General features: G+C 47.9%; 2 protein-coding genes across 3 annotated transcripts in view; both read right to left on the bottom strand.

The window, feature by feature from the left end:
* Window positions 1–8,522, bottom strand: part of phlpp2 (PH domain and leucine rich repeat protein phosphatase 2) — a 25,124-nt gene extending 16,602 nt beyond the window's left edge. The window contains exons 1-2 of the mRNA XM_060071979.1: window positions 8,248–8,522; window positions 5,876–6,009 (exon numbers count right to left, since the gene is read on the bottom strand). Coding sequence (XP_059927962.1) covers window positions 5,876–6,009; window positions 8,248–8,522 — 409 coding nt within the window. The remainder of the gene's footprint in view (window positions 1–5,875; window positions 6,010–8,247) is intronic.
* Window positions 8,523–13,895: 5,373 nt separating this feature from the next.
* The window catches only part of ap1g1 (adaptor related protein complex 1 subunit gamma 1), a 20,881-nt gene continuing 11,598 nt past the window's right edge, over window positions 13,896–23,178 (bottom strand). The window contains exons 12-23 of one of the 2 annotated variants that reach the window (XM_060071225.1): window positions 22,015–22,155; window positions 20,967–21,021; window positions 20,396–20,518; window positions 20,182–20,271; window positions 19,813–19,937; window positions 19,248–19,352; window positions 19,013–19,154; window positions 17,211–17,337; window positions 16,666–16,770; window positions 16,375–16,535; window positions 15,410–15,508; window positions 13,896–15,304 (exon numbers count right to left, since the gene is read on the bottom strand). In XM_060071225.1, the coding sequence (XP_059927208.1) occupies window positions 15,203–15,304; window positions 15,410–15,508; window positions 16,375–16,535; window positions 16,666–16,770; window positions 17,211–17,337; window positions 19,013–19,154; window positions 19,248–19,352; window positions 19,813–19,937; window positions 20,182–20,271; window positions 20,396–20,518; window positions 20,967–21,021; window positions 22,015–22,155 (1,375 nt within the window). In that variant the 3' untranslated portion in view covers window positions 13,896–15,202. The remainder of the gene's footprint in view (window positions 15,305–15,409; window positions 15,509–16,374; window positions 16,536–16,665; window positions 16,771–17,210; window positions 17,338–19,012; window positions 19,155–19,247; window positions 19,353–19,812; window positions 19,938–20,181; window positions 20,272–20,395; window positions 20,519–20,966; window positions 21,022–22,014; window positions 22,156–23,178) is intronic. The other variant, XM_060071226.1, reaches the window with a different exon arrangement.

Genomic DNA, 23,178 nt, shown 5'->3' with positions numbered 1-23,178 from the left:
CAGGTCCGTTCGCAGCTCCTCCAGTTGGACTCTGGGGCTTCATGCCAGCTCAAAGCTTCCTGGTGCCACTCAGTATGTCCGGTGTGACCGCTGGATGGGTTCGCCCGTTTGTCACCTCCCACCTCAAGCCCTTTCATCTCCATACGCAGCGGAGAAGCACCATCGTTTGACACGCTGAAGGACACGGCAGACAGCGGGCCGTTGATCACCCCTCGAGGAGCACAACCCAAAGCCCTCTTGACTTGGGTCGGCTCTTCAGATCCTCTTTCTGATCCATCCCAGCTGAAGTGGCCTCTTATACATATTTATAGTTTTCTTTTATCACAGACACATATATTGGTAGAGGTTATTTTCTTTACCTTGACACGTTTCGACGGATACACTTCTTCTACACCGTCTCAGACGTCTCTTATACCGGCCTGCTTGTTCCACAAGGGCACCCAAAGCCGGCTCAACTTTTAACAAGCAGAGGAACTCGTAAAGAACAAGTTGAACTTGTCAGGGCTGGTTAATCGATCTGTCTGATCCTCTGTCCTCCTTCAGAGACAGCCTGTACCGCGGCACAGAGGAGGCATTTATCACATCGATTCACCCCCCCCCCCCCCCCCCTCTCCTTTTCTCCATCCAGCCCTCATTCCATCAACTCCTCGTCTCTCCATCCACCCCCCCTTCCATCAGCCACCCCTCCTTCTCTCCTTCTCTCCATCAATCCACCATTCATTCAATCAACAGCGTCTAAACCACTTTTGTTACTTTTGCTTCCAGACAACATTTTGCCTTCTACCAGCCTCCATTTATAAATATCAAAAAGCCACTAACAGGTAAACAACATTTTCGAACAAAGGTTGAAAAATCAAACCAGTGCAGACATCAGCGTGTATGGAAGAATACAAAGACGAATTACCATGAATATGTAATTATATTGATAGCATATCCTGGTAGGACTCGCACAAAGAAGCACACACAAACAACTTTGTGGCAATTATCCATGCACATACAAAGGACCACACCGTCTGGGAGATTAAACTGTCTTCTCTAACATCCGCTAAATGACTTCCTTGTCCCGATTTTACCGAGGAGAATTTAGTGTGCTGCTGCTCCAAATGTACACAACAGGTTTCTGTAGCCCTGGAACCAGAAGAATCTGAAGCTCGTGTTTCATCTGCTCTGCTCATATGAATCTGGTCCCCCTCCAGATCAGATGGATTCTCAGAAGACCCGGGCCTCGTTGGGCCAATCACAACGCTGTATCTTATATTGGGCAGGATTGATATATGGACTGATGATATGGACTGTGAAAAGGAACCAAGTTGCCTGACACATTTGTGAAATGGTCTGGCGATGTCAGGCTGGTTTTGCTTTGTTTTAGTTTAGTTTTGTTTTGAGGACTTGTATGGCGATTTACTGCCTTTTTGTCCATAAACTCATACTGACAGACGCACGTTGATTAGAAAGAGAAGTGTTCTACTGCCATTGTTTACACTCGTTTGCGCTAAATGCCCTCCTGCAGGTCGGTTGCGAAGAAGTGACGAGGAAAAGACGAAGGATACTGGTGACGGATGTTTGAGTAAAGCCAGGGAGACAGTGATGAGGGTTTGATCCGCCTGGGTAAATAAAATACATTAAGTCCTTAACCAACACTCCGACATCAAGGTCCCTACAGCCATTAGTTGCCAGGGAAACGAGACTTCCTTAGAATGATCAAAGTCCAATCTCACGGCTAGTTCTGATGACTCAGCAGAAAGCCCAACCCTGTGAGTGACAGGCCGGTTCTCCACGGAGCGTCCGATCCCAGTGCCCACTCAGGGCAGGGCCAAGAGGGGGGCGATTGCGTAACATTTTGATGTTATTGCGATGGAAAATCCAAAGGAGCTCAGCCCCAGCAGCCCCAGGCCCCGAACACGCTCGCTGACTCAAGACAACCGAGGAACGGTTCATCAACCCGCTCACACTCTCTCCTTGGGGAGAAGACGGGCAACGGAAGAGGATTGACAAACATTTCATGCGCAAAAAGTGTCATAAAAAGGGGGTGGGGGATAATATAACAAGCAGCGCACGTTGTCAACATGCGTCAATTAGGGAATCAAGCGATTTGGGAAACTAGGTGATTACTTTTCCGCTTACATTTACATTTTACATTCAGGGCGTTTAGCAGACGCTTTTATCCAAAGCGACTTACAATACGTACATTTTTCAGAAGAAAGAGAAACAACAATATATCGCTGTCGGTACAGTAAGGATGTTCATAGAACCAAGTGCCAAGCACTAACAATCACTAGGTTAACCAATTCCCATTTTTTTTTCTTGATATGATCCACTGATGATCTGCTTTAGATGACGTGGGTTCAGGGAGGTGAAGTGCAGACTGGGACACCATGCTGCTGAAGACCCCATGGCCTGTACAGCTAGTTACAGACTGCTTTTTCATTACCCTGCCAGCTCAGGGGAAGACTAAGTCCAAATTTGGACCTTCAGGCAAAACGTACGAGTATGACCCTCCATGATGCCTCTTAAGGGATAATATATTTCTAAAGATCCCCTCATCACTGGGTTTCATGGGGGGCATTCAGTTTAGACAGGAGAAAACATCTGTTGCTGACAGATGGGAGGTTAATAAAGCCTGGTTCTACCTCTGATTAAATAAAGTTCATATGAACAGAATATTAAAAAAAAGGTACATTTACACATGTGGGAATGAAATGGTTTGAATTTAGTTAAATGTTATGTAAGGATTTCTCTATTAAATTAATTAAATGGCTGTAATCACACATTTACATTTAGTCATTTAACACCTTTATCAAAATCGACTGACAGGAGAAGAAGGTTTGAAGCATACAGCCAAAATGGAACTAACCAAGAGAAGATTGTGATAAGCTCATTATCGAGACTATACCAAGTGGCCAGTAGTAAGGGCGGACGATAAACCAGGTTAGCAGCAGTTACGTTTAATTATAGCGGTTTCCCGAGAGAGAAAGCTTTATTCGACAGCGAGGGTATTTGACGGATTCTAATTAGCGTCCTTTGAACACGGTTGGATTTCTGATTATCATCCTTTAACGTTACACAGATGTACACCTACAGATGTACACACAGCTTTTTATAATGAAGATAACGCCAAGACAATGCCATATGTATTTGATATCATTATTTTCCCTATGATGTTTAGCAGAAGTGCCATTACACTAAATCTATACCGGCCGGCCTCTGCCTCTGAACTGCAAGTCATGAATGAAGCTTGAGCACATGGCTGGTCTAATGTACCGCTGGCGAGGCGGGTTCCCAGGAGATCAATAGCATATCAGCGGGCTAAACCAGCTCCCAGACGATGCACTGTACGTCCCTCGGCTGTTAAGAGCAGGAGCTGGACCGCCCTGTAGAGCTCAGAGAGGCTGGAGGGACGACTCAGAGACCTGAGCCAAGCCGCCCTCACATGGGGCTTGAAGAGAAGCCCGGTGGCCTCACAGCCTGCCCCCTCTCCCCCCTGTGACCCCGGGTAAAGCCCAGCCAGGGAACCAACAGCCCAGTGGCCTCACAGCCTGCCCCCTCTCCCCCCTGTGACCCCGGGTAAAGCCCAGCCAGGGAACCAACAGCCCTGTGGCCTCACAGCCTGCCCCCTCTCCCCCCTGTGACCCCGGGTAAAGCCCAGCCAGGGAACCAACAGCCCTGTGGCCTCACAGCCTGCCCCCTCTCCCCCCTGTGACCCCGGGTAAAGCCCAGCCAGGGAACCAACAGCCCAGTGGCCTCACAGCCTGCCCCCTCTCCCCCCTGTGACCCCGGGTAAAGCCCAGCCAGGAAACCCGGCCCCGGGGGACCGCTGTTTTCACGAGGGGAGTGCTTCATTAAATCTGCATTTGCCGATGCTTTGCTCTCTCCTCTCCGTCTGTCTGCCTCAGGTCTGCCCCCCCCCCCACCCCCCCAGCAGGGGGCAGGGGGGGCAGTCCAGGGCTGCACTCGGAGACCTGGAGGAGGATCGTAGGGTACCGTCGTCGGGTACCGTAGGGTAAGGTATGGCGCATTTCCACTGCAGGGTGCGGAACGGATCGGATCGCAAAGGTGCGGGTCGGATCGCGTTTCCACCGCCAAAAGTGGGCGTGACCCGGACTTTGCCGTACCCGTTCCGACCCCATTCTAGGGACTCCTCCGTTGCGGTACCCAAAACGAGACCAGACGCCTGAAAGGGTACCCTGGAATTCTAGCTACACCCCCCCTCCGTTGATTGGTCGACAGAATCGTCACTTCCGGGTGACGCGGGGATAAAAACAAACAAACAGTAGCCTCGAGGTATTATTCTTTACAATTAACATGTCGCGTAAAAAGCTTGCTTGGGCGAACAAGGAGGTGGAGACGTTCGTCTGCATTCTTGCGGAGGAAGACGTTGTTTACGATGTTTACGTAGCTGCCGCGGCGATTGACATCCGGCCTACCACCAAGCGTACTGTCGGCAGTGGAAACGCGACCTCGGAACTGAGCTGGGCTATACCGCCCCCTCCCTACCGCCCCTTTGCGATCCGATCCGTTCCGCACCCTGCAGTGGAAACGCGGCATTAGGTCGTAGGGGTACCAGTACTAGGGTACCGTCGTCGGGTACCGTCGTCGGGGACCGTCGTCGGGGACCGTCGTCGGGGACCGTCGTCGGGGACCGTCGTCGGGGACCGTCGTCGGGGACCGTAGGGTAAGGTAGGTCGTAGGGGTACCAGTACTAGGGTACCCTCAGAAGGTCAGGGTTAGTTGTTGAGGCCGAGCAGGCGTTGGAATTGCATTTTTAAGTATTTATTTACCATATTGTAGTAAAGTATAACAGCCAGGTTAGCATAGTGCCTCGTCACAAGGAGGTTGAAGCTCTTTCTCCTGTTCAGATGCTACACAATGCTTCGTGCGACAGACCACGTCGGCCAAGGTACAGCCGGCCCTGGCCTGACCCTGGGAGAAAGACACCCAGCCAGCCACTGGGACCACCAGGGCTACAGACCCAGCAAACAACCAGTCTCAAACCCTCACATATCATCTTATTATTTCATGATGAAACTTCCACAAAACTAATTTAGCTTTGCAGCAGCTCCACGTTTTAAGGAGATATGCACACTCACACATTTATTCCCGACATGAGCAAGGCAAGAAATGAACAATTTGTGCACAGTGGTATGAGAAACATGACTGATGCTAGCGCAGATGGTTCGTGTTCATGAATCATTAGCAGATCAGGTATCAGTGAAAACACGGTGGTATCAATTTCTGTCCATAAAACCAGACGCTTGACACAACCCTATCATTTATAACATTTCAATAAACATATTATTAGACCTGTGGTTAACAATACAGGCAGAGACCTACTAGGATGAACGTGTGTGGCATGGAAAGCCATCCCTCTAACTAACCTCGAGGGGAACGTCCCAGGAGGTTAGTTAGCTATACTGCCGAAGAGGACATGGTTCAACCCTCAACCTTGACCACCGAGGTGTCCTTGAGCCAGACTACTGCCTTTTGCTTATAACTGTAATCGTAAAAACGTCACTTTGGATAAATAAATAACATAGTGAAATAACTTGAAGGAGCACTATGTACGATTTGAGAGAAGAGACAGAGAGCTTTGTTAAGCCCTTTGAGACTGCACCTGTGATTAAGGGCTATACAAATAAAATCGAATTTAATTGAAGTTTGTGCATGTTTGTGTGTGCGTGTGTGTGTGTGCGTGAGTGCATGCGGTGCGTGCGTGCGGTTGTGCGTGTTTGTGTGTGTGTGCGTGCGTGAGTGCGTCCGTGCGTGCATGCGGTGCGTGCGTGCGGTTGTGCGTGTTTGTGTGCGTGCGTGCGTTTGTGTGCGTGCGGTTGTGTATGCGTGTGTTTGTGTGTGTGCGTGCGTGTGTGCGTGCGCTCACCGCTGTAGAAGCGGATCATACAGCTGAGGTCTGAGTTGTTGGCCTCCTGCTGCACGCGGGCCGGCTCCCTGAAGCCCAGCGCCGAAAGGTAGTCGAACACCATCTGGAGGGGCCGCTCGGAGGGGCCCAGACGCCTGCAGCACACACACAGACACACACACACACACACACACACACACACACACACACACACACACACACACACACACAGACACACAGACACACACACACGGTTACAGACACACAGACACACACACACACAGACACACACACACACACACACACACACACACACAGACACACACACACGGTTACAGACACACAGACACACACACACACAGACACACAGACACACACACACACAGACACACAGACACACACACACGGTTACAGACACACAGACACACACACACACAGACACACAGACACACACACACACAGACACACAGACACACACACGGCGACAGACACACACACACACACACACGGTGACAGACACACAGACACACACACGGTTACAGACACACAGACACACACACGGCGACAGACACACAGACACACACATGGTTACAGACACACACACGGTTACAGACACACAGACACACACATGGTTACAGACACACACACACACACACACACGGTTACAGACACACACACACACACACACACGGTTACAGACACACACACGGTTACAGACACACACACACACACACGGTGACAGACACACAGACACACACACGGTTACAGACACACAGACACACACACGGATACAGACACACACGGTTACAGACACACAGACACACACACGGATACAGACACACACGGATACAGACACACAGACACACACACGGTTACAGACACACAGACACACACACGGTGACAGACACACACACGGTGACAGACACACACACGGTGACAGACACACAGACACACACACGGATACAGACACACACGGATACAGACACACAGACACACACACGGATACAGACACACAGACACACACACGGTTACAGACACACAGACACACACAAACATACACACCAATACAGATACAGACATGCAGATACAGATGCCTTCTACAGCAGGAAGTGATTCACAAACTTATGAACAGAAGCAAAAACTAACAAACTCACACACACACTTTTTTTTTAGGTCTATAGTTGTTATAAATGTCTTGAAAAACGTGCCTTTACGACACCATCACAAATGATGCATTATATGTATTACTAGTTCATTCATCAGGTTTTGTGTACATTCCTCTTGCAGCTACAGGTAGCTCCCTTCGTCGTCCGGCTGAAAGGCAGCACCTATAGTTTGCATTTGCGTCACCACTGGAGCCAAGATGGGTATTGACAATTACCTTGGCTCCCAGTTCAGCCCATGAGAATCTTTTTTATGAAGGACGCTTGTTAAATGCTCCCGTCCCAGTATGACTTCCCAAGATCATGCTTCATTAAATCTAACACTTTGCTGTCAAAAAGTATCCTAAAACAAATCAGTAGGGGAACATTACTAACCTCCTTGGCAAATTAGACGTAATACGGATAAATCTGTTGTATTGTCTGCTGTGGTTTCATCAGCTTCTCTCCCTGCCAACCCGGCAGTCAACTTCAAACTACTTTCACTGTGGGCACCTGGCCTTTAAACAACTATCCTGCTGTCTACCTGCATTAAGAAACACACACACACACACACACACACACACACACACACACACACACACACACACACACACACACACACACACACACACACACACACACACACACACACACACACACACACACACACACAGGCAAACACTCTCCCTCTCTCCCTCTCACACACACACACACACACACAAACACAGGCAGGCATGCACACAGAGACACACACTCTCTCCCTCTCACACACACACACACAGACACAGGCACGCATGCACACATAGACACACACACACACTCTCTCCCTCTCACACACACAAACACAGGCACGCATGCACACATAGATAGACACACACACACTCTCTCCCTCTCTCACACACACACACCCACAAACACAGGCACGCATGCACACATAGACACACACACACACTCTCTCCCTCTCTCACACACACACACACACACACACAAACACAGGCACGCATGCACACATGGACACACACACACTCTCTCCCTTTCACGCACACACGCACACACACACACACACACAAACACAGGCACGCATGCACACATAGACACACACACACTCTCTCCCTCTCACGCACACACACGCACACACACACACACACCCCTGAAGCTGCCTGGATATGCTATGAGTGTCAGCGCGTGCCCGGTGCCAGAGGAGCAGCTCAGGGCGGCAGGGAGGCTCCGATGGCTGCGCTGTCACCCTACCTCAGCAGGTCCCCGTGGAGCTGGACGTAGAGCGCCTCTCCGTCCCGCTGGGCCAGCAGCTCCTCCACCGTGGTGCTGGTGGAGCAGAGCACCATCTGCAGGTCGGCCTGGGGCCCGGGGGGGGCCGGGGGCCCGGGGCCAGCCGGCTGGGGGTCCGCCGCCGCCCCGTACAGACACACACAGCCCCGCTGCGTGTCGCCCTTCAGCCAGTCCCGCTCCCGCGATCCGAACCGGGTCTTCCGGCTCGTGCAGCCCCGGCTCCCCATCCGCCTCATGTTACGCTGCGGTCAGGACGCACGCGCACGCACACACACACACACACACACACACACACACACACACACACACACACACACACACACACACACACACACACACACACACACACACACACACACACACACACACACACACACACACACACACCAACGTTACGCTGCGGACCACCACCTGAATTCCACACATCGGATGCAATGATCTTAGATCCATTAATGAATGATCATGCCATTGTTGTTATTAATAAGATTCTGAATTGTTTGATTGAACAAATGAATTTGAATTCCAAACTCAAACTTTGAATCAAACCCAAAACTTTACTTGCCATCTGTAATGTAGTGCCTATAACAATAGGTGTTGGTTCGTTGTGTCAGTGACCCAGGACAGAGGTTGATGAATGAATGTGGCTTATTTCCATTCACATCGTTGAGAGGTAAAGTTTGTCCTGGTGTGCTTCAACATAAGCTAGATTCCTCAGCAAGCTGTTTCTTACACAGGTGTGTCTCCTGTCTTTAATTACGAAGTTAGAATATGATTTATAACGTTGAATGTGATTGTATCACTGTGCACTTATGGATGTCAGATTACAGGCCTGAATCTCACCTCCTCAAAGAAGCATCACCTTTCAACCCCAACGCTCTTCTCTTTTTAGAAAGAATTAGATTAAAACTTGATATTGAATTCCATGACAGCTAGCCTTTTGCTAATACATACATTTTCATGCATTCTGTATGAGCTCTACTGAACTCTAATCTAGTGGGGAGGTCTATCATCTAACATCCGAACTCTAATACCGGTGGTCATCATCTTACATCAGAACTCTAATACCTGTGGTCCTCATCATCTAACATCAGAACTCTAATACCTGTGGTCATCATCTAACATCAGAACTCTAATACCGGTGGTCATCATCTAACATCAGAACTCTAATACCTGTGGACCATCATCATCTAACATCAGAACTCTAATACCTGTGGACCATCATCATCTAACATCGGAGCTCTGATACCTTTGGTCCGTATCATCTAACATCAGTACAATAACTGAGGTCATTCTTGGTCATGATATAACATCATAATACTGGAGGAGCTTAACGGCTGCGTTCTCATGCTCATGTTCTGATGCTCATGTTCTGATGTTCATGTTCTCATGCTCGCGTCGCCAAACTCCAGATAGTTGCGGCTCACATGGTGTCAGACCTGAGGATCATGTGAGGAGGCTCAATCACCACATTCAGCCAATTAAACTAACAACATCCCGGCCGCTCATTAGAGTGACACAACCCTCGTCCTGCTCCCCACGACAACCCTTAAATCACGACCTGCCTTCAGAACGCGGATCTCCGTAGAAACATGGGCTCCACATGAGCCGTCCCGGTCGCTCCGAGCCGCAGTGGGCTGCAGCCCCTCTTGGAGGACCACCGCGTCGGGCTGGGGTTCATCTCCGCGAGTCCTCCCGTTATTATCCCCGACGTCTCCTCCGTTCTCCGGTTCTTTCGGGCTGCTGGTCGGCAGCACCGCTGGAATGTCCTCGTCCTCCATCATGGTCTCATCTGTTATCATCTACCGGTCAGAGCGACAACACAGGAGACGCGACACGCGACTGGTGGATTCCCATGCACGCGGACGCGCGGCTGAAGGTGTCATTGCCCGGCGGCAGCGACGCCATCACGAGCCTGGAGATCTGAGGAGACGCCGACTTAAGACCTCATCAATATTCATGGAGGCGGGGCCACAAACCTGGAGATCAAAGGATACGCCAACGAGATCTCATCAATATTCATGAGGGGGCGGAGCCATGCTGGCGACTCAGCCAAGGCGTGGAAATACAGAGTCGCCGCACACGCACGCACGCTGTCTGTTTGGGTAACCCACTAATATATAGATTTAGATAGTAAATATATACATAAATATATACTTGCTGTATACATACATTAATATAAACATGTATATAGACAGATAAATATAGATATACTGCTTTTTCATTCCTTTTAATACTTATGTAATGCATTGTATCATGTAATGTAATGTTTGCCTTGTGGGCCCCTAGCCTGTATTAAAGTTTAAATATATATGCATTAAAAAATATACAAATAAAGCAATACATATAGATGTACACATATAGATGCATATACTGCTATATAGACATACCTATGCATGCACATATCTATATATATATATATTAGCAAGTAAGAAAATGTACTCATATCTATAATGTGGGACTATTTGAATTTGCAGAAGTCTCCGTTGATAGAAAACATCTTCTTAGAGAAAAATAAATCACCATAATGCGCTGCATTTATTTGACATTTTTATTATCTTGATCATATTCTCCAACCCAAAGACAATTATACACAGCAAAAGTTGAAAATAACCCATTTAATAGTATACAGCCTTTCATCTTTAATCATCAACACGGTTCATGTTTTCATTCTGACATTCACTCACAGCTTGAAGACACTAACTGATACCATTCCCAACGTCAAACTGGAATGGAAAGTTCAATTTAACGCCCACCTTCCCATCAAATGAAGAAAACATCATCATTTTGGGGTTACACACAGATTGAAAATCATACATAGCTGCTATTTATGCTTTTTGTGAATTTAACAGGTTAAGAACAGAGTGACAAGATTCTGCTCATTCACCAAATTCACCTCAATTAACAAAACCCAAAGTGACATTCTTTCATTGCTTGACCTTTCTTCATCTTGAGGAACCCAAACGTGTTAAAATCAAAGAAATTAAAGTGATTTAATCAGTAGTTTGTATGTATTTCAGGGGGGAAAAAAGTATGTATTATAAATTATATTATTTACAAGTAGGCTCTCACATGCAGATCAGAAATCAGTCCAAATTTGCAGCCAAAAGTTTTTACGACCAAGTTCAAAGAAAACCACACACACGCCCACACACACACACACACACACACACACACACACACACACACACACACACACACACACACACACACACACACACACACACACACACACACACACACACACACACACACACACACACACACACACACACGTTTTCCTTCTCTTGAAGTTACATGTCCACTTTTTTTTTATTGAATTGCACATTCAAAAAGTATGGATCACTGTGTTGATGAACATGTACATGAACGTTCATTTTGACATACTAGTGAAAATCCGGGCAGTACAAACGAAAAACTAACCGTTTTTCCCCACCCTGAAAGCTCACTTATAAACAGCGCCCCCTTGTGGATACTACTAGCAGTTGCATGCATGTTCACCTTAGAAGTTTAAGGTTAAACAGCAGTGACATAACTTCAATAAAAAAAATTCTTTACAAATCGTCGACTGACACTGTCAACATTAAGATGAAGTCACTATATCTTGCAATCTCAACAGTATCGATAAGTCCAAATTAAGAAGAATGCCAAACTCAGGCCACATGCATATGGCCAATAGAAGCATCTGTAATGTAAGGAAAATAGTGAATAGAAACAAAGTCTGTGTCGAGTTGTTATTGAATGTTAAACAATTCATCTTTTTCGATTGACAGCTTTGAACCTTAACTTGCGAACTGTAAAAATTCTTCCAAATGTAGCTGAAAATGTAATAACAAAATTAAAATATGAATGAAACAACCAGAAAAGGGGGGGGGGGCACAGATAGGCAGCATCACCGGGGGCCAATCAGAATAATTTGTTAATAAAAACTATGTAGTACAGGTGTAGGTCAACCATTTATTAAGTAATTTGTAGGTCAGATAGCATTAATTAGAATCAATAATTCCAGAGTGCAAGCGATTAAATGCACACAACGCATAAGGCCAGAGGACAGTTCCGACCGGGCGGACCCAAGCCGTGTCCTGGTCAAAGGAACGACTCTGAGGGTCGATGTGCTGCTTCTGTAAGGAGCCGGGCTCAGCTTTCTCAGTAGTACAACACAGCATCACTCAAGACTAGATCACCTCAGACGCACCCCAACCTTCATTAACAAGCAACCACTCGCCTCTCCAACTGAGCAAAGGAAGTAAAAAGATGACCAACCAATCAAATGTGAGCATAGCAAATGCCGCTCATTTGCATCTTTGAGATATTTTGACTTTTTTTTTCTTTTTAACGTATGTATAGAATTATAGTCCCTAGCTAATCTTTGTAAATTTTCACATGGGATTAATTTCATTTGATTAGCTTTTTGTTGTGTTTTACAATTATATACAATGTACAGACAGCAGATCTTTTCTTTGACATAAATGGTGATGATACACAGAGCTTTGAGGCCATATGTTTGACCATCTACCCAACGAATATACAACGTGAAGAACTGGAAGCTTTAGAAAATGGTTGATCTAAAAAAAGGATGAAAGATAGAAGAAGAGACAATTGTAAAAGCCCTCAATATGTACAGAAAGAAAAGCCAATATAGCATTTATCAACAAAGAAAAAGTCAAACTGAATCTAATAATCTTCTCATATACACATATGGTAGCTCAAAAATATTTCCGAAGCTAAATAGTTTCTCTGATTTGGTCATAAAAGTTAGATAGTGAAGCATAGTGAATATAAGTTTACAGGCTGATTCAACCTCTGACCCCCGAGAGACTCCCACGTAGACCCCCAGCCCACCCCACCCCACCCCCACACGGCGTGGCCGAACGAGACGAATGAAACAAAGTGAGGTATTAAGGTTAAGGTTTTAACAACATGGTCGGAACCGTTCAGAACTGAAGTGGACCAAATAATAACGAAAGAGACAGAACCAAGCCAGCTCCAACTCAGAGTGATACCAGCATCTCACAGAGTGATACCAGCATCTCAGAGTGATACCAGCTCCAACTCAGTGATACCAGCATCTCACAGAGTGATACCATCACTCAAGAGTGATACCAGCACCACCTCACAGAGTGAGACCAGCATCACTAAGAGTGATACCAGCACCTCTCAGTGATACCAGCACCACCTCAGATTGATACCAGCACATCAATGAGTGATACCAGCTCCTTACAGAGTGACATCAGCTCCTCACGGAGGGATATGCGCTCCAAGACCTAGAGCTCTTCCAAATTAAAACTAAAAAGTGATTCTATGTTGTGGAGTTCTGGTTGCGTTTAATTTCTGTTAAGTAATTACACTTGAACATACAAATCTTGAATTTTTTTACTGAACAGATAACTTGCACTAGCCAATATTTGACATTTACACTCTTAACTTTATTTTTTATGACATTGCTATGCCGGCAAATCTTTAAACCTTCAAAGATGTTATCTGAGCTTTTTATTAATATATATAGTAGCTTTTTAGTGATTATACTACTAGACTCAGGAAAGTCATTATGACATCAGGTTCATTAGGACAAACAAATAGTTAGGTGAAGTGAATTATTAAATCAATTTGGCCCAAGTTCCCTAATTTATTATCACCCGGACAGAAAACCCCAAATAGAGAGCAGAAGAGAGGCTTTGAGCATCAGAACAGCTTCATAGTTATCGAGCCATGTCAGAAAGGCACATCACTTTGATATCAGGCATAAATATTGTCAAAAGAACTGCAGAAATAACCATACTATTATAAACATAGTGCCAGAAGATGACGCCTCACTTAAGAGACGAAATGAAGGAAAGGAAAAAAGCTTTCAGTGCATTTAACTACATTCATAACAGACTTCATTGACATGCACTTGCAAGATGGGCAAGTTCTGCAAAGTACAATAAAACTGAATCCGGCAAAACACCGAAAGATATTCTGTGCGGATTCCCTTTGCTCGTTAAAAGCGTTCAGTTGCAAAATTAGCAAATCATTATACCGATGTCCAAGAGCTAAAGCAATTTACCGGTCTATAAATGAAACTTATCATGTATCAATGACAAAGAGGTTTACCCACTCCGCCAAAATGTATAAACCGAGCGAGCTGAGAAACTACATGTTGAATCAAGTGAACACAAAACGATAGATTTCACCAAAACAAAGGACTTTTGCTGGGCCCCGAGAGCCGTGGGTGTGCCCAACTGCAACCCGCTGAGCCCCCACCAGAGACGGGACGCCCCAACGGAGCGGGGATACCCAGCTGAACACCCCTCAAAACATGCTTGGAAGCCAAGTGATCATTAAAAGAAAACATGTTTAAGGACTACAATACACCTTCAAAACCCTTCCAGTTGACGTGGCTCACGAACCGTGCCCCAAGATGACCATGATGAATCAAACCGATCGTTCAGACGGCTGCTGGGGCAAAGTGCTGAAAATGCAGATAACATTTGTGTTGGGGGAAATTGCTTTGCCTTCACAAACTATGAGCTTCATGTGAGTGATGTTTTAAGTTCATTAAAACACAACATTTTTTTTTAAATACCTAAATAATTTCTTTTCTTAAATAATCAAAAAAAAAAACGATTACACAAATAGGCCGCAACACGATGCTCTACAGCGACTGGAGAAGGATGGGCCGTACCATAGTGAACACAAGGGGGGGGTGTGTGTGCGTGTGTGTGTGCGTGTGTGTGGCGGGGTTAGTTGATATGTACTCTGTAGGAGCTGTTAATAGTCAATAGGGGGTCTCCACGCCGTGTTCCTGTTCCGGTACGACTCGGGCAGAGGCCTGCAGTGATGTCACAGGGGGGTCCGTTGAAAGAAAAGAAGGGGTTCAGGGAGGAATCATGTCAGAGTCCCTCAGCAGGAGGGCTTACGGAGGGGGGGGGGGGTCCGGTCACTGCCAGGACTGGGGGGGGAAGTTGTTGACCTCGGCCAGGTCCTGCACCGCCGAGCCCTTGTGGGAGTACGTCAGCTTGATCCGCATGCGGAGCTGTTGCTGAAAGGGGGAGGGGGGTTAGCTTCATGAGGACCACCACAGACACATCGGGGCGACGGGGGCGACGGGGGGGGATGGGGACGGGGGACGGGGGCGACGGGTTACCTTCTGGGGGTTGAGGACTCTGATGACCTGCGTGACGGTCCCCTGGTTCAGCGCAGGGACGACATTACTGCTGGGCGAGAGGAGCTGCAGCTGGAACGTCTGGCAGAGACACAGGGGGACACAGGGGGACAGACACACAGACACAGGGGGACAGACACACAGACACAGGGGGACAGACACACAGACACAGGGGGACAGACACAGACACAGGGGGACACACACAAACAGGGGGACAGACACACAGACACAGGGGGACAGACACACAGACACAGGGGGACAGACACACAGACAGGGGGACAGACACAGGGGGACAGACACACAGACACAGGGGGACAGACACACAGACACAGGGGGACAGACACAGACACAGGGGGACACACACACAGACAGAGAGAGAGAGACACAGACACGGGGACAGACACAGAGACAGAGTGACACACACACACAAACACTCACACACAGAGAGGGACACAGAGAGAGAGACACAGACAAAGGGGGACAGACAGAGAGACATAAGAGTGACAGAGACAGAGAGAGACACAGAGAGCGAGAGTGAGAGAGAGGGACACAGAGAGCGAGAGTGAGAGCGAGGGACACAGAGAGATCGAGAGAGAGCGAGGGACACAGAGAGATCGAGAGAGAGCGAGGGACACAGAGAGATCGAGAGAGAGCGAGGGACACAGAGAGATCGAGAGAGAGCGAGGGACACACGGAGATCGAGAGAGAGCGAGGGACACACGGAGATCGAGAGAGAGCGAGGGACACAGAGATCGAGAGAGACGGACAGAAAGACAGACACAGACAGAGACGGAGACAGAGAGACAAAGAGACATAAGAGAGAAAGACATTAGATCACATCGTGCCTGGTTTGGAAACCAGAGCATCCAACACTAGAAGAGGATCGACTAGATGAGCGTCGATTCATGAAGGGTCAACACGGTAGACCAAGAGGAACCTGGACTTACCTTTGGTACTGCAGCCTGAAAAACAAATTCGGTCATGTCTGCGTCGGTGGTGTTGGAGGCGTGGATGGTGATGACCGCGATGTTGGGGTTGGGGGTGGCTCGCTCGAACGTGAACTCGATCTTGAGGCCGTTCTTGTTGTACGCCGTCATGGAGGGGATACCTGAGGGTAAGGTGTGATGCACGCCACGTCATTCACCAACGAATTAACAAATGAAGCTAATAGGATTTCAATGCAAAAAAAAAGTCAAAGAGAGTCCAGCAACAGACACCGATAAGAGGGCGGGGCTGACCGGCTGCGCTGATGTCATTGAACAGGTTCTGTGAGGACAGGCCGTCCAGAAGGAAGCCGGGCTGGGGGGGGGGCCCGGTCGAGACGGGGGCGGACGTCGGACCACCTGTGTGGCAGCATCACAGAGTGATGGAGATAGACAACGCGAGACACAGATACCTTTATACACACAGGGGGGTCACTGATAGGTACAACAAGGCAAAATTGGAGTGCTGCAGTTTGCTTCTGCATATTCTTGGCTAAAGAATGTCTATAAAAAAATACAGAAACCTCATATTATCATAGCGCAAGTAAATAACTGGCAGCAAATAACTATAGCGTCCTACAGAGGGCGCTATAGTGAATTCACCTATAGTGATTTAGCAAAAACCATGTTCTGGTCACCCAACACCAAACAACAGACCGGCAGAACCCAAACCCCAACTTGAAAGACTAAAAAAAGATTAAATTGTCCCCAAAAATAAATATATTTTTACAGAATCAAAAAAAATATCAGCGTTGTAAGAATGGCTGCAGTATCTTCAGGTCCTCATTTGAAGTCCCTACCGGTCAGAGAGAGGTCCCCCAGCAGGTCCAGCAGCTCGCCCCCGGACGAGGCCGGCTTGGTGGGCATGGAGGTCTGGATCACCGGCCCCACGTCGCTGCCCCCCAGGAGGTCCAACAAGTCATTGGCCTGCGAACAGCAGGAAGGGCTCTCCTTTAGTGCAGGCTGACCAACAACATCCAAACAGAAAGGGACGGCCTGAACGGAGATATTTAAAGATATTTAAAATCGGTTCGGGATTTTCAGAAAGCTCACAGTCTCATTGCTGTATTTGCTTTGGCTGTTCAGTCTCTCCGTGACGGTCAGTAAATATCTAATGACTGGAGCAAACCCTAACGAATACCGATGCAAGTCTGAGTGTAGCGCGTCGAAACAGGGAATATTCAGACCGTCTGAACGGTCAACCAAGAATATGATATTGTGCCTTCACTTCCCCATCATAACTATCTACCATGGCAGTTCCATTTAGCTATTACAACATTCGATTGCAGCAAAAGATTGAAAAGACCTGACACAATCTACCACAGTCCGTCTACTACGGCTACTGTTTTGGACTTCTTCTTTTTACATTTCTAACTCATTGGTTATTTAGCATCCTCACTTTCATAATGGAGGTTAAAGGTGTTCGTTGTTCTCAGGCTTTGGCCCTGAAGCCACACAACCTGCAAACTCTCCCCCAAACACATTCCATCGCTTACTATTATTGGACCAGATGATGTACTGATTTTGTTTTTGGAAATGCATTAAAGATTTCTTTGCAACTCCAGATGAGCGTGGAAGTTGGAAATATAAAGTTCCCAACACAAGAAAATACATTTGGACAATGTGCTTCTCACATGTTGGATAGAATGTACCACGAACACGTTTTGTTGATTCAATATAACAAAGTTGTGAATAGTCTTGAATACTTTGTGGCAGCCACCACTATCCAAAATAGATACTTATTAGTTTCGGTTTTAAATCCACATCTTACTGATCCTCGGCTAAGTAACGACTTAACGTCTGGTCTCTGCATCATTGAACTCTGAATGGTGTCTATTATTATTCACTGCCACCACACTTTCCCTCATGCTGTAGTTGTTGAGTGGCCTTCTTACTTTGCCTTCTGAGCCACCTTGGTAGGAGGTCCGAGTTCCTCTCTTTCCTCTCGCATGGCAATAGTGCATGAGGTCCCATCCCACTGACAGATCTGCAGCAGCTGTAACATGAGTCAGGGTTCCTATGGAAACACCAGGCCAGTCCGGTAGTCTTGGTGACTGACACTCCTGTCCACTATACTGAAGCCTCTTTCAAAGGGACCTTGATGGTTTCCTCCTGTCATCTTGATGCAGAGTCGAGGACCCCTGGGCCTGCTAGACCTTTGGAACCATGTGAGCATGATAGCCTTCAAGTTTCTCCCCACCGAATGGACTGGTGGCGCTGCTCCAGCATGGCCCTCTTCAGGCCACAACCTTTTCTTTCTTTTAGTTTCTTAAACGCGTCATAAAGCTTAAGTGCCCTGGGGAGGAAGTCAGTGGCTTTCCGTTCCCCTCTCGGTTCGAGTGCGACTCGTACAGTCTTGAGTGCACAGTCCGGCGCGACTGCACATTTAAATACTAACCACTTAAGTTCCAATTACGACCCACTTTATATTCACCAAAAAAAGTGTGCAAAGTTTCAACGAAATTGCACAGCACCATTAGTGAAATTCAAGGGCATAAAAAGAACACGCACACAAATAATAATAAATTAAATAACTTATATAATTAATTATATCATGCACGCGTTGTACTTCTCAATCCAACACAATGTTAATAGTCCTCACCTGATTGGTTGGCTGGGTGACGGGGGGCGGGTGCTTCGACTCCAGGGCCGAGGGCTCAGTCTCCCCATTGGTCTGCACCATCTCCGTTGGGCCATTCGAAGACGACTTCTCCATGATGGGCATGCGCTCCAGCAGGGCAGGCCTTTGGAGAGCAGGGCGCACGATGAAGACACCAAAGCGTGTTCTCCGGCTGGGCTGACCCCCCCCCCCCCCCCGTGGTGTGAGTGACCCTTACCTCATGTGGTCGTACTTCTTGAACATTGCATTGTACTCCACGGCTCTCTGCTGTAGCTCTACATCGATGCTACTTCCATAGATGGAGACCACCTTCTTGATTCGGCTGAAAGAGACAGACACATCATCCACTGTTGATCAGCGCATTAACTGACCTCGAATAGAGTACGAGTGAGACGTTAAGTCAGGGGTTCTCAAAGTTTGGACAGCTGAGGGCCAATTTAGGAACCCAAAATTTGACTGAGGGCCGCCAAAGAAAAATAAATAAAAAAATCAGCCGGGAAACGCCGTCAGCATCCCAGTGGTGAAAAAAAACATTGCAGTCGGATTAAAACTAACAAATGTACCAGGATTTTATTGAAAGCTAGAGAGAGTCGACTTTACTCTTCATATTTATTTATTTTTTGCTATTATTATTATTTTTTTACTTACATCTGTATGTCATTGCGGGCCGCCAAGAACGTTTCTGCGGGCCGCCATTGGCCCGCCTGCCGCACTTTGAGTACCAATGCGCTAAGTGGACCAAAGTCTCTGAACAGAGCTGAGTTTAAGGAGGCTTGACATACTTGACACTGCTGAAGCGCGTGGAGAGCTTCATGATGGCCGTGAGGGAGTAGCCCCTGGTGACGGGGGTGGACAGGTTGGACACCAGCAGGCCTTCTAGCACATCCAGGACCTCATCCTCAGTCACCTGGGGGACCGAGGGACACATGGATATGCTTAGGAGGGGGAAAACCTGCACTGCTGCATACACCTTTTACTGGGCTGGATGAACACACCTGGAGAAATCATGACAAAGAAGTATACTTTTATTATGTTTAGGTCTGGATAAAAACATGCACTGCTCTGAAATCTAAGACACTGAAACACTGCATACCAAAAGCAATGGAGTGTTATTCATCAAGCTACCTTAAATTAGTATTTGGGTCACGTACCTGGATGGGCTCCTCCTCTTCACACTGGCCGGACACCAGCAGATCTCCGTATTCTCCTATGCACCAGGACGACACTTGCACCAGAGGTTGCTGTAGGAAACACACAAAGCAAAGTCATGACCTGAAGTCACCATCAGCTGGGGTAGACAACCCCAGGAACTATCGGCAGCCTAAGACGGGCTCCCTGCGTGTCCGATGGTCCGGGCGCTCTGACCTGCGAGATGTCGTCCAGGAGGGCCTTGTATAGTCTCTGCACGGTGTAGGCGTGCATCTCCACACTGTTGGTGATGAGCTGGATGAGGTTGGGGACGGAGTCGTCACGCACGTAGCTGCCGGACTGTTGGAGCAGGACGACAACAGACACTGAGCGTGGCCGGAGGAGACCACATCCTAGAGTGCTTATGAGGAACGCCGGGAAGCGACTCCACATTGACATTTAGAGCGTTTAGTAGACGCCTTTATCCAAAGCCACTTACAATTAGTACATTTGCCAGAAGGAGAAAAAACAATATATCGCCGTCTGTACAGTAAGGATGTTCATAGAAACAAGTGCCAAGCATTAACAATTGCTAGGTTAACCCATTCCCTGTATACAACAAAGATAGCATTGTTCTAGAATCTTATCCTAGCTAAGTACTATTTATTTTAAGTGCAAGGACGTACAACATTCAAAACAATACAAAATACTGTACAACTGTTGGCAGCACATCCGCTCTCATATCCTTAAAATGTGCCCACATCAATGGGTGTGGGCACCATGAGGTTTGCTGCTGTAGAATACATACCGTGGTCAGGACTCTCATGATGGTGTCTATGTGCCATCTTTTTGACGGTGCATACCTATGAACAAAACAAAAAAAAAGGTACAATCACCTGGTTGTTGCAACATTTGATGTTTTCACCAAACAAACCCATTACATTTCCTCCACGTCGCTATGGAAACGCTCCCCACCGGGACACTCATTCCAGCAGTTTTGCATTAGCCAAAAGATCTCAAATTACAATTCAGTCAGGCCAGTCATTCCTGAGACAACACCCAAGAGGAGTCGTATTCATACAGCCTAACGCTGGAGCTATGACTAGATACATCCGTGGCATCATTTCCAACCCCCATATAAACATCTTTCTTCAATTAAATTTACTGCTTTTTAAAACTATCTCCTGTCAAAACAGAGAAAGTCGGCCGGTCACTGCAAACAGCCAGTACCGGCTAATGGCGCATTTCCAACGGAGTTTGGACAACGACGAAAGCTGTGTTTTTTGAAGAAAATGTTTGACGTCCTTCTTGGACTTCTTAAATTGTTGCTCTTTGTTCATTGTGTCGTGTTCTTATTTTTCCTTGGATTTAACAGCAGGCTACACTGTGTCGGGCTGCTATGAGGTCTCAATGCTTACGTAGCTGCCGCGGATATCGCAATCCGGCTTAAACCCCGTCCTACCATGAGGGTACTGTCAGCGGTGGAAACACGAGCCGTAACTGAGCGGGGCTATGCCGCACCCTCACTACTGGGCTGAGGCGTGGTGGGTCCGAAGCGTATCCGCCGGTGGAAATGCATCATAACACGCTCCCTCCATTTAAACAGGCCCTACAAACACGCCTTTTTTATATAGCTTTCACCTCATAAACTCCTTCCCTTCTCTCCCCTTCCACTAAAATACGTTCTTCATGAATGATTTTTTTTTGTCTTCACTCTGTAAAGAGTTTTTGAGAACTTAGAAAAGCGTGATATAAATCAAATGTATTATTATTATTATCAACATTACAGTCAGTAGAGCAGAGAACAGGGACCTTCCCTACTGGGACCGCCGTGTAAAGAGAACAAACTGTCTTACTTCTCTGCAGCGAGGAAGACTCCTGAGGCACAGTCCGCCTTGAACTCCGGGTCGCATGAGTCCAGGAAGTACAGCAGCTCCTTCATCATGCCCCGGATGTTGTTCCCGTTGACCAGGGCGAAGCTCAGCTCCATGGCCCGCCTGGAGTAGAAGGGTCAGGGGACAGGTTATCCACTAAACACTGTGTGGTTGTGTCAGCCTAAATGGTAAATGGACAGCATTTGTCGCGCTTTTCTAACCAGTGGCCACTCAAAGCACTTTAAAATATCGCAGACTATTCACACACCGACGACGGTGTCAACCACGCAGGGCGACAGGGTGAGGCGTCTTGCCCAGGAGGAGCCGGGGTTCGAACTAGCAACCTTCCGGTTACAAGACAAACCGCTCTCCCTCTTGAGCAACATGCAGCCTGGTCTAGGGGACACACTGCTTCCCTAGCGGGGACACACTGCTTCCCTAGCGGGGACACACTGCTTCCCTAGCGGGGACACACTGCTTCACTGCTTCCCTAGCGTGGACACACTGCTTCACTGCTTCCCTAGCGGGGACACACTGCTTCGCTCGCGGGGACACACTGCTTCCCTGGCGGGGACACACTGCTTCCCTGGCGGGGACACACTGCTTCCCTGGCGGGGACACACTGCTTCCCTGGCGGGGACACACTGCTTCCCTGGCGGGGACACACTGCTTCCCTGGCGGGGACACACTGCTTCCCTGGCGGGGACACACTGCTTCCCTGGCGGGGACACACTGCTTCGCTCGCGGGGACACACTGCTTCGCTCGCGGGGACACACTGCTTCGCTCGCGGGGACACACTGCTTCCCTAGTGGGGACACACTGCTTCCCTAGTGGGGACACACTGCTTCCCTAGTGGGGACACACTGCTTCCCTAGTGGGGACACACTGCTTCCCTAGTGGGGACACACTGCTTCCCTAGCGGGGACACACTGCTTCCCTAGCGGGGACACACTGCTACCCTAGCGGGGACACACTGCTACTCTAGCGGGGACACACTGCTACCCTAGTGGGGACACACTGCTACCCTAGCGGGGACACACTGCTACCCTAGTGGGGACACACTGCTACCCTAGCGGGGACACACTGCTACCCTAGTGGGGACACACTGCTACCCTAGCGGGGACACACTGCTTCACTAGTGGTGG

Source organism: Gadus macrocephalus, chromosome 14, assembly GCF_031168955.1.
Source record: "Gadus macrocephalus chromosome 14, ASM3116895v1".
In the NCBI taxonomy this organism is placed as follows: Eukaryota; Metazoa; Chordata; class Actinopteri; order Gadiformes; family Gadidae; genus Gadus; species Gadus macrocephalus.
This window is presented reverse-complemented; position numbering and strand designations above follow the sequence as displayed.